General features: G+C 35.6%; 1 protein-coding gene across 1 annotated transcript; it reads right to left on the bottom strand.

Moving 5' to 3' along the window:
• Positions 1-1,422: 1,422 nt before the first annotated feature.
• LOC110108406 (F-box only protein 13) lies at positions 1,423-4,126 on the bottom strand. The gene is made up of 2 exons (XM_020839038.2): positions 3,785-4,126; positions 1,423-3,053 (listed from the first exon to the last, which is right to left on the bottom strand). Exon 2 carries the CDS (start codon positions 3,051-3,053, stop codon positions 1,827-1,829), a length of 1,227 nt encoding a protein of 408 aa, XP_020694697.1. The 5' UTR covers positions 3,785-4,126; the 3' UTR covers positions 1,423-1,826.
• Positions 4,127-12,592: the final 8,466 nt, after the last annotated feature.

Genomic DNA, 12,592 nt, shown 5'->3' with positions numbered 1-12,592 from the left:
TTATATCACTTCGAGAAATTATAACAATATTTAAATTTCAATCTATTAATAGATAAATTATATTGATATGATAAATTTTTGGATGTTCTGACTTTATTGTTGAAGGATAAATATTATTATAAACATATTTCTATTTATAGAATCAAATTTTAATTTATCAACTCACCTAGGAGTGTGAGTTAAGCTGACTCATGAGCTAGCTTGAGTCCAACTCGATAAATAGCTAGAGCTTGATGAGCTAACGAGCCAAGTTTGAACTAGCTTAGACTTGACTCATTGGCATGTGAGCCAGCTCTTTTAAAGAATATGAATATAAAATTCACTTAATGGGCTGTTTGGTTTGTTGCATTTAGAGTGTAAAGTAATCAAAATGCAGGGGTTTTGAATATTTCAGTGTTTGGTTTGAAGCAAAGTAAAAGTTTGGTTTAAAAGGAGAGTGTTTGGAATAACCCAAGTAGTTATGTTGGGGTGTATTTAGAATTCCTCCGATTTGGACGATTTCCAAATACACTCCAAACACATCGTCATTGCCACCACCTCCTCCACCTTCAGCTATCGCTGATATCCGCCACCGCCACCACTGCCAGCCATCACAACCACCACTAATGACCATTGCCCCCCTCCCCCCCCCCACCCCCCCCCCCGCCACAACCTTCTTGCACTTTACATTGCATTCACTTTACTTCAAATAAAAAAAAAATCATGCATTTATTTTACATTCATCCAAGCAACTCCAAATCCAAGCAACTCCAAAGTATTTCTTTTACAGTGCATTACTTTTTTACATTGAGGGATTATTATTCAAGGATTTAAATACAAAGAAATAAAAATATTTAAATATAAAGTAACAAAAATATTAATAAATTATATTTGACTTTCTTATATTGACTGATTCTTCATTATTTTTCTTCTAATTTCTCTTTCTTTTTACCATCTTATCATAATAATTGCTTGAATCATAAAACATATTCTCTTTCAAAATAAACAAGCTCATTCTTGAGTCGGCTCAAACTCATAAAATAAAGCTTGAGCTCGATTAATTAATCAAATTCAAGCTTTAGCCTATAGCGACTTAAGCTCAGCTCCTAAATTCACCACATCCTCTTAGATTGTTGTAAACTTTCAAATCCACTAGATATAGGCCATTATCAAAAGTAATGATTGATATAAGAACAAGTGAAGCATTGAAGACTAGGATTTGTTTGAGACGGTTACAATTTTTTATAAAGACAATTATAAAGTTATTATTGACAAAGAAACATTTTTAAAAGCTGCTATAAAAGCAATTTCCTAACACTGAAAGAAAAGAAAAAGCAATAGCCAATAAGAAATTATAGTTATGATCTGAAAAACAAAACAATAAGAAAATTGTCTCAAACCTACCATCAAATTAGGACAAATATACTGATAAATATATATTCATCCATCTAGAAGCAAGCTTCCATATCAACCGAGTATATCAGCTTCTATTATAACATTATCAAATGAATGCTTAAGAACAACTTTTTAATGGAATCCAGTCACTCCTCAACTAAGAAGCCCCCACTTACAGACAAATTCAAATATAGATTCTGCTTAAGACTTTTAAATTGCTACATCTTCCTAGTGGAATCCTTGCTGCCTCAGGGCTCCAAAGCAAGTGCTCACTTTTGCTAGAGTGTGTTTTAAACCATCTAAAGTTCTAAAGATATTATACTCATTAAGCTCTTTCTATGCTCTTAAAGACTGCATAGGAAGAGATCATAAAATGATCCAAATCACACAGAAATCATGAACTGCAAAACAAGCATTACTTATCAAATAAATAAATGAAAACAATTTCTTACTCATACAAAAGCCTCCAACCTTGGCTCAAAAGAGAAGACAGACATGAAATCCTTAGCCTTCCCATCCACAATGCATTTAGGCAGCTCTAACCATTCATTAGTCACCACATTATAGATCACATATCTGCTGAAATCATTGGAGTTTATACATACAAAGATCATATTCCCACAGCCAACACAGTTGATGTCAGCTTTCTTCCCATATAGTTCATGCGACATCGCCGGAGGCATGGCAGCAACCTGTTTCCATGCTCTCTCCACCTCTGAGAATCTCCATAACCGGAGACTGGCTGTCTCAAAGAACTCCGACAGCACCACCACCGCCATTTCCTTATTGCAAATAACAACATCAATGGAGTACTCATAGCAGACAGGTAGCAGCCTGGGGTACTCATGGAAGGTCCTCCTAGTGATGTTGCAAGCTACAACCGAGCCCGAATGGCTAAGAAAATAGGCAATCTCCTCGCCATCTTTGATGCTCATAACAGCTAAGAATTGCCTAGATGGGTTCCTTTGCATGTTTGTAGCTACAACGTCACCAGATTTGTTGAGGAAGTATACTGTATCACCACCTGCGAACTCGGTTTCTGGTGAACTTTCAGCCTTCCTATATAACGATACCTCACCCTCCCACTTGTTTTTCTCGGAGTCAAAAACTCTGTAGCATAAGTTGGGGAGTTCCCCTGCAACAAGCACAATTCTGTATGAAGATGAATTCTTGTGAGATGAGCTCATGGCAATTGCAAGGAGGGGCTGTGTCTCGTGAGCAGGGGGGACTTCTCGGCATGCACCAGTGAGTGGATTACATGCCATTAATTCCCCTGTGGAGCTGCGAAAGCAGACCAAACCGCCAGAGGATGCAACGGCAATCCAACTAGCTTGGTTGCTTTGGTTGACGCACCTTGGCTTATTGAGATTCTTCCAATTTCTTTCACTGATGTCTAGGATGATAGAGTGGTCAAGATCCTGATCAACCATGAGGAACCAGGGATCTCTGAAAGGAATCTGCGAGCAGGCAATCCGAAACGTTGTAGAGGCCGCAACTGAGCTCCATCTTTTGCACACTGAACGAAGACGGAAGAAACTTGAAGCTGGGAGACATGAAAGTATCTTCTCAAGGAGGTCATCGTTTAGTTCATCCAAGGTAAGATGGGGGAAAGTTTGAGCTTCATCTGATGCTTTTCTTTTTCTGGTCTTTCCTTCAGTTAGGTTCACGTTCTTCTTCATCTAGAGAATGATGCAGCAATATCTTAATATGATCAATAGTGGACAATTTCATTGTTGTTCATAACAAATTACTTATGATGCCTAAAAGCAAATCTTTTCTCCCTATTGAAACAGTTACTGCATGAAACTTCACTCAAACTCCTTCGTGAATCGTGATCTAAAGCGAAAAACTTCTATATGGTATTGATGTAAAAGAAAAAAAAGTAGCAAACAAGAACGACCACATAAAACTAGGAAGCCATCTTTAGATCTTCAGAAAGAAAGAGACAAATACAACATGCAAAACAAGCACTTCAGATAAACATAGAAATATAATAGGAGCAGCAAGTCATATCTAAAAACTGAAGGCAAGGAAAGCATTAAAGCTTGAGCGCCGTGCAAAAGAGGCGAATTTTAACTCTTCAAATGAAAAATTGAAATAAAAAGGCGCAAATTAAACGAAATAAATCTTCATCTGACAAAAATGGAGGCAAAAGTTCCATCTTTGAGACAGAAGTGTAACAAGTAGCTATATTTCCAAGCATCCAAGGAGGAAAAGGACCGAACAGAAAAATTACTTCGTTTTTTTAATCGTTTCTAACCAGATTATAGAATCACGAATTACCACCGAAAGTAACTCAAACCGCTGAAATCCAAACGTTGGACATAACCCCACTTGCGAAGCACTATCAAGTGGCCGAATAAACTACACAAAAGAAGAGGGAAGAAAGGAAATAAGAAATGGAAATGACCTTCTTGAGAGGCGTGTTCACCGAGGGAAGCAGGACGCAGGGTAATCAAAGATGGCTTCTTTCTCCTTTTGTAATGGCGGAGAGAAGAAGAACAGTGCAGGGGGACTTGGGGAGGAAACTTCGTGAGGAGCTCTTTTTGTTTGCGTTGACAGAGAGCGGTGGGGAAATGCGAATGTGCGCTTGTGGGGGTTTAGAAAAAAGCAATATAGAAGTGAAGATCCAACGCCCAAAGCAAAGTTGAGAGCTCGGGGGGGAAGAGAGAGAGAGAGAGAAAGAGGCAGAGCTAGGGGAGAAGGTAGCTTTAGGCGCTGGGGCTGCAAGGCATGTGAGCACCCGCTGACAATGAACAGCGGAATCAAAAATAAAAGAGAAATAAAGAGTCTTTTCTCTCCTAAAATACTTCTTTCCCTTCTACTTTGTCCTTTTTATTTTATGTATGCTTCGTGTATTTGCGCAACCGAGGTGAAGAAGAGGCTTGCGGTTTACACTGGAAATCCTGGAAGGCTTGCACTCTAAACTCAAATTTAAAACCCAATCAGACTGGCCCGGTTCAATATTTCAAACAATATTTCAAGTGCTTAATTAGAACTCATTTGGATTTAGATCGGAGTTTTTTTTTATATCATTTGGTTCAATTCAACCGTAAATTTGCTGAAATCATCTAAGAAGTACCAAGATAGTATGGCATATGTGGTTCTTTGCACTGTTAACTGTATGAAATACAGAGCATTTATCTTACAGCTAAATATATAAATTTAGAAAACGAATAAATATAATAGATACAGAGAGAGAGAGAGATTAGAAAATTGACACATTGATGCATGTCAAAGTGTATGGAGGCTGACCTTTGTAAAGCAAAAGCAATTAGATTCTGCACTCAAACTCCAGCAGTACTGTGATCCTTGTGGGAAGATGTCGCCTTGTTTCTTTTGCTTTTGCACAACCCTGATGGGGCCGCATGCATTGTCAGCAGTGAAGAGAAGAAACTAAGGGCCACAGAGAAGGAGAAATTATTCTGTGCGGAGATCGGATGCAGAATGCTGTTCGGAGATCAATCAGAATGTGTCACGTTAGCAGTATCTACCGAGCGGTACCGAGCAGTACTGAGCCGCGGTACCGAGCAAGGAGTGATGCAGCATATTTTGGTTGGTCTCCAAATGGCATTCAGTGTCCGCATAGAATAATTAATCGGGAAAGAGAGGGTCATTCCAAATAGATTTGGACAAAAAAATTTAGAATCAAGCAGCTCAGTTTAGATGTGTTGGTTGGAGGTTTTAATTATCAATTAAGAGATTTTAGATTCAAAATTTACGTATATGATGTGTGAGTGAATTTTTTTTAAATGACTCAAAATTCTCATAAAAAAATCAGAAAATTATATTCCCATTTTAAAATCAATTGTTTTCTATTCTATTTAATTGAGATTTAAAATTTTTATCAAATTTATTATATAGAATGTCTATTTTAATTATCTGACATCTCAATAAATATATTTGCTGAAAAAATATATATTTTTTCTATTTCACTGAAAATATTATATGCATCTCGATCTTATTTTGTCCATTCTATATAAAAAAAACTGATTTTGCCGCTTATATATTTTAAAAGAAGTAAAATACTTTGATTTATAGAGAGTAATTATCTCTTATTTATTATTCATATATCGAATATAGAAATATTAAATATATGATGGCATTTTTTTTTTTTGAAAAATAAAAATTTAAATTGAAAGTGAACCGATTCGTTCAATCCGGTTCAATTTGATTTCATGTTCAATGGTTCAAGGAATTGGATTTCGGTTTATAATTATAAAATACAATACAATTTGATTCCCATTTCAGTCATTCATTTATTTGACAGCACTGAATCATATCCTTCTGGGGATGAAAAACACAGCCAAGACTAATTCAGATAAAGTCATACAAACATTATATATATAAAAGACTAAAACCTAAAATCTTTTACTTGTTGGTTAAAATTTTCAACCAACATATCAATATTAGTTGCGTGAGATGAACGATCTTAGTTGCACTTAATTTCTTTTTCTACTGTCGTATTGCTTCGCTTCGCTATTGCTGCAAGCCTGCAACGCTAATTTTGAGCACTTTTTTTTATTTTTATGTGAGGCTTTGATTGTAACAGTTTTTTTATTGTTTTTTTAAGGAACTTTTTAGTAGAAAAAAATTTAATTTAAAATTTTTTTAAACTAAAAAATTACTTTTCAAAGCAATTAAAAAGCTGCCCAAACAAAAAGTCTTATTCTTCTTATGTATGATATTTAGGGGTGTCAATATTTGACACGGCCCGAAAACCCGACCCAAAAATTTCGGGTTAGGGTCAACCCGAACCCGAAACGGGTCGGGTTCGGGTTCAGCATTTCGACCCGTTTCAAAAATCGGGTCGGTTCGGGTTAACCCTTTGACCCGAAAGTGACCCGATTTTGAGCCGACAACCCGAGATTGACCCGATTTTAAAGTGGGAATATAATTTTGAGTCAATTAAGAAAAATTCACACACACATCATATACGTCAAATTCGAGTACTCGCTCTGTAAAAAAAGGATAACAAAATAAATCTCAAAAATATTTTTAGCAAAGAAGTTAGATTGTGCAACATTAATAATACCTGAAAAATGATTATTATCTACTATACATAAAATATTATTTGTTAAATGAAATGATAGTATAAAATTAGTCATGCATTATATTATTGAAAACCATATTAATATTATGATATTAAGTTATTTTAGGATTAGGAGTATTATATTAGTCTTTTATTGAATAGTTAAAATTTTATTATTGCTGAAATATCAAACGGCTATTCATTACCGATAATTTACATTTTTTTATTGAAAATTATTTTACCCCTTGATACATCATCAAAAAATTATCTTGACCAGGCACAAATCTTGAGGCAAAATCAAGTTGGAAGCTTCAAAAATTAAAATTGAGACCATCCGAACTCTGATTCTTGCAAACTTACAGTCAAACTGAGCATCTCGGAAACAAGAACTCAATGACACTAAAATCGACCCAATCCGAATCCAAATGAGTCCAAATCAAATACTCGAAGCACTTTTGAAAGGATCAAATAACCATTTGGTACAATTTGGGTTACCAAATGGTCTTCAATCGTGAAATGCTTATAGTCGAATCGAGCGGCTCGACGAGATGAATCCAACAAGCCAAAGATCATCAAATTCTGATATCATTAAAACAGTCAAAGATCCATTTAACGGTGCATGATCGTAGGAATCAAGATCGGCTATCCATCCGAATAACTCCTAATTTACCCTTGATATTTCACTTATTTACAAGTTATGCCACTCAATAAATCTATAAATAGACCCCAACTTCCTACATGAAGGGGACCTTTTGCTAGATATTGGAGAGAGCTCTGAAGCTTCAAGAGCTCTAACACCACCACCCGGCCACCGAGCACCATCGGGCTTCAGCCCGACCACCGTCTGACCACTGTCATGCCACCGATCGCCATCGGACTTCAGCTCGACCACCGTCGGACCACAGCCTGGTAGCCGACCGCCCCCGGACTTCACCCTGACCATTGTCGGACCATCGCCTGGCCGCCGACCTTCGTCAGACTTTAGCCTGACTATCGTCGGACCACCGCCTGGCCACCGACCGTCGTCGGACTTCCACCCGGCCGCCAATCACCTTCGGACATCAGCCCGACCTTCGTCGGATCACCGCCGACAGCCTCCGAAATTCCACCTAGCAATCTAAAGCCGTCAGACTTTCATCCGACAGTCGATAGACCTTCGCCTAACTCTCCAAACTACTGTAATTTGATCGCTCCTAAGTCAAGGGACGGGTCAATATTTGTAATTCACTCAAATTTAGTGGAATCTTTCACCTGAGCGAGGCCCCGTGGTTTTCCCTCTTTGGGCTTTCCATCAAAAAAGATTCAGTGTTTTACTTCTCTCTTTTTGTTTGTGTATTGGATATCTATACATTACTAAGACAAAAAAAAATTATTCTTTACCGCCGCAAATATCCTATTTCTCAACACCCCTAATGTATATATACAATAAATGCTAGATGAATGATTCATGCAAAAATATCAATTTATTAAAAATTATATTTTAATATCACCATATAATTTAAAATTTTAAATTAATTACAAATTAAAATTACATAATAACATTTTTTGTCCACTTCTAAAAAGAAAATGTAAATTTGTTATAAAAATTCAACTTTAAGGCAGAATAATTTAAAAAATTATGAAAATCAAAAGGTCTAGTGGTTGTACAAAGGTAAATAAGCAGCTAAGCCTTTGAGGCTTTGCTATAAATAAAAGAGTTAAAAGGGACTAAAACGAGAGTTGGGAGCAAACTTTAGCACATTTATTGTGATAAAAGGTTGCATTTAGCATGCTGATAAAGACGCTCACTATAAGCAACCCTTTTAGGCTTTCACTCTCTCTCTCTATCTCTATCTAACTCCTACTTTTACAGTCCCTAATACATATTAAACTTTTGTTTAAGCAATTACCAGCGTGTAGCCTTGCCTATCCATCGCACGTGTAAGCAAGGGGATTCCAAAGACGGACATCACACGTGTGGACACGGGCCAAACGGCTAGTTTTTATTTTTGTTTTTGTTTGTCTTGGACGAACAATTATTACGTCCTCTGACCAGACGTAGAGCTACATTCGGCTGTCAATAATATGTCGCTACGTGCTCTTACTCTTTACCGCGCGGCCCAACGACTTGACCCGGACCGGAACCCGGGAATGCTATGTTTTGCGTATTGCGAGGTATTACTCGGTATTTGCTCGGTATTGCTCGGTATTGTTTGGTATTGCTTGACAATAACGAGAAATACCGCTCTGTGAAGACAAACACCGAGTAATACTGAGCAATGCCGAGTTGTACCGAGTTTTTTCTAGCCGAGTTTTTCTATAAAAACTAGGTATTTGCTAGAAAAACTCGGTATTTGCTAGAAATACCGAGTTGTACCTAGAAAAACTCGGTACAACTCGATATTTCTCGGTATTACTCGGTATTTGCTCGATATTGCTCGGTATTGGTTATTGCCGATCAAAATCGACCAATAACTAGCAAAATCTGGAAATACCGAGCCATCCTGGGTCCGTTCTGGGTCGGGCTGTCGAGTCGCGCGGTAAATAGTGAGAACGCGTGGCGCGATTCTATTGGCGGCCGAACGTAGAGCTACGTCCTGTGACCGGACCAAATAACGTACGTTAACTTGGAAGAATTTTAGCGTGCATGTGGGAATGCAAATATTCATTATCTATAACTTCTCACAAAATAATTGCCTTCAATAATTTTCCTCTCCCTCGTCAATAAAAAATATTCACAATCTATAAATATTATTCGTAAGTTTACATGCTAAACAAATTGAATAAGATGAATTAATACGGAGAGTCACCGGCTTTTGAAGTTAGGTTTCGTTTGAAATGACTTTCTTATTGCTTCTTAAAGCAACTTTTAAATACACAATTTTTAATTTTTTTTAAAAAATTATTTTAAGAAACAATAAGAAAACTATATTGAAGAATAAGATAAATTAAACAATTCTAAATTCAACACAAAAAATAAGCAAATATAATTGAGAAGAAGCTCTCATTATACTATGAATTTGCTTGGGATGACTTTATTACTATTTTAAAAATATTTTTTTAGCACAAAAATTTAAAAAGCTTCTTTAAAAAATTGTAAAATAACCGTCGCAAATAAAACCTATAATTCCATAGAATAAAACTAGTTCTTCGTTGTATGACAAAAACAATTCATAAAACTCATGCACGTAACAAAGGAATAGAATAAAGGCGAGTATACAAAAATATGATCATATGCAATTTTCTGCATAAAATCTTTCTCCTTTTTTTAATATTCTTTCTTTTTTCGATTCTTTCTCCAACTGCCACTCCCTCCCTCTCTCTAAAACTTTCTCTTTCTACCCTCCAACTAATATATTTAATGCCATGGAAATATCAATATTATATTAATTTCTTTTCGAATTTTAATAATATTTACTTCAAAATTAAAAAGCTCATAGCAATTGACAATTGTTGTTAAAAATAGAAAGATTTTGATTAACATATTTCTATTTGTGAGTTATAATGCCACCTGCCCCGACAACCACTTGCTGGGAACAATTATTAGGTCAGGTGACCTGACGTAGCTCTACATTCGGACGCCAATAACATGTCCCTACGTGGTTTTACTCAATACTGCGCTGCCCGACGACTTGACCCGGGGTTGCTATGTTCGCGTATTGCTCTAGGTATTGCTCGGTATTACTAGGTATTGCTCGATATTGCTAGGTATTGCTCAGTATTGCTAGGTATTCCATGATAATAATGAAAAATATCGCTATGTGAAGACCAATATCGAGCAATACCGAGAAATACCGAGCAATACAGAGCAATACCGAGAAAACTCTGTATTGCTCGGTATTGGTCTTCACAGAATGGTATTTCTCGTTATTGCCGAGCAAAATCGACCAATACCGAGCAAATACCGAGCAAATACCGAGCAATACCTAGTAACACGCGAACATAGCAATCCCGTCTCCGTTCCGGGTCGGGGTTATCGGGCCGCGCGGTAAATAGTGAGAACCCATGGCACTATCTTACTGGCGTCCGAACGTAGAGCTACATCAGGTGACCGGACCAAATAAAAGTTCGGATCCTATGGGTATGTTCAATTTAAAGGGTTGGATAAATAGAGATCTGAAATTGATTGTGTAAAAGATATTCGAGTTGAATTGGATTTATTAGGTACTTAATAAGTTATTATTGAGTCATTAGTGCAGCTCTAGTATTCTATATTTTAAGACAGAGTTGTGCACGCAATCACTTCAGAATTAAAGGAAAACATTTTGAAGAAATATTACTGCAAGCAGCAAGCCCATGATTTTCATGGAGGAATACTCAGAATGACGACAAGTGTCGTGACACAACTTTATTAGCTAAAATGAAGCATTATATAAGGCTATCAACTAAGAGGTCTTGAATTTGAGTCTTGTGTATGCGAAGTGTGTGTGAGTCTGTCTTAATTGACCTAACTGTCTCAAAAAAAAAAAGAAAAAAGAAGCGATATACTGCTTCATTTTGTTTCTCTAGCTTATTATGATTGCCAAAAACCTACTGGCCGGCCTCCTCCAGTCGTTACTGTTGGGGAAGTAAATCACACAACGAAATAAGACAAGAAAGAGCATTTGTCAGTGGAAATAAAGTATACTGGGATTTAACATTGAAAAACTTGAAATTGAGAAAAAGTCATGGAGCCACACCATACTAAAAAAATCACTATGAAAATTTAAGAGGAATAGTACAGCGATATCTTCTCTCTTGCTAGCTCTTTTCTTGTCTCTCTTTAGTACCCTTGCATCATTTTCTTCGAACAAACAAAGAGAAAATATACTAAAATCAAAGGTGGCGCTAGGATTTTTTTTAATAGGGGCATAAATTAATAATAGACATTAAATAACTCTTCAAATAATATTTTTCTTTAATGTAATCATAGATCTTGAGATAAAATTTTAATAAAAAATTATTAAAAAAAACATTCAAAATTATAGTTAATCCTATAAAAAAAAACATAGATATATCATTCTCTATCTTATTATTTATTCAAAAATTAATATTTTTCTCATATGATTATGTCAATGAATTGAGTTCAAATAAATTACTTTTATAGTTCACATTATTTTGTTTGAATGAATTAAATTGAGTCTTAATATTTGAACTATAATTATAGTGATTAAATTTAAATTAGTTTAATTTAATATTCTAATTTATCCTAAATTAATTATATTTTAAATTTATTTGATATAATTGTTTACATTTAGTTAAAGAAAAACATAAATAATACACTATTATAAAGTTAATTTTATTTAATTAATTTATTTGCATTCTAAAATTTATTAAAAATTTTTATTACCTAATTAAATTATTGCAACATAATACAAAAGAGAGAGCTCACGTGATTGCCAACAAGAAATAAATTCCCACAGTGAGGCCGAGAAATTAAATTTTTTATGCTGTGTGCTGGGCGATTGTTGGCATTCCACTCTTTTTGCTGTTGGGTTGGAGCTGGACGATGATGGAATTATTTGGCAGGCCATAATTTCCAATGGGATTTGCTGGTGGCATCCTCAGTTGCTGCCCAAATTCTTTTGGTGCTGCTGTTATGTCGGATTCGAGTTTTTTTGGGCAGGCTTTTTTTGGGTCGTGGACGATGATGAATCCTGCCACTCCTTTTGGATGGTCTACGGGCAACCAAAGGAGACTGATCGCCTTTATAATTGGATAATTTAATTCTGAGTCCAGGCCAGGCAGGTTTTCTGTCTGATTTTTGGGTTCTTCTTTTTGGGGTTTATAGTTGGTTATAATTTTTGTTTCTGCTGCTTGCCTTCTTTTTGTTCAGGCAATGCTTTTTTAATTTATTTCATTGTAATCCTCTTGGTTTTTTTAATAGAATAGGCTAAGCCCTCATTTCACCAAAAAAAAAAAAAAATCCATATATATCACGACTTATTATACTAGTCGCATGCAAAAGTTTGCTACATAAGCAAATATCACTATCCATTGGAAATAAGTAATAACTAATCTTTGGGAACATTATCTTGTTATAAATAATGTTCGTAGGCTTCCGTTACCTATGACGATAACACAGCACCTAAACTTCCATATTTTTTAAATAAAAAGTATTATATATCGAATAAATTTCTATGCGGCATAGGAAAAAAATAAATCAGTATATAAAGACTAAAATTTTGAAAAAAAAAAATGAGTCTAAAAATTTTTAATTTTATTTTT

The sequence above is a fragment of the Dendrobium catenatum genome, unplaced genomic scaffold (assembly GCF_001605985.2).
Source record: "Dendrobium catenatum unplaced genomic scaffold, ASM160598v2 fragScaff_scaffold_542, whole genome shotgun sequence".
Taxonomy (NCBI): Eukaryota; Viridiplantae; Streptophyta; class Magnoliopsida; order Asparagales; family Orchidaceae; genus Dendrobium; species Dendrobium catenatum.
This window is presented reverse-complemented; position numbering and strand designations above follow the sequence as displayed.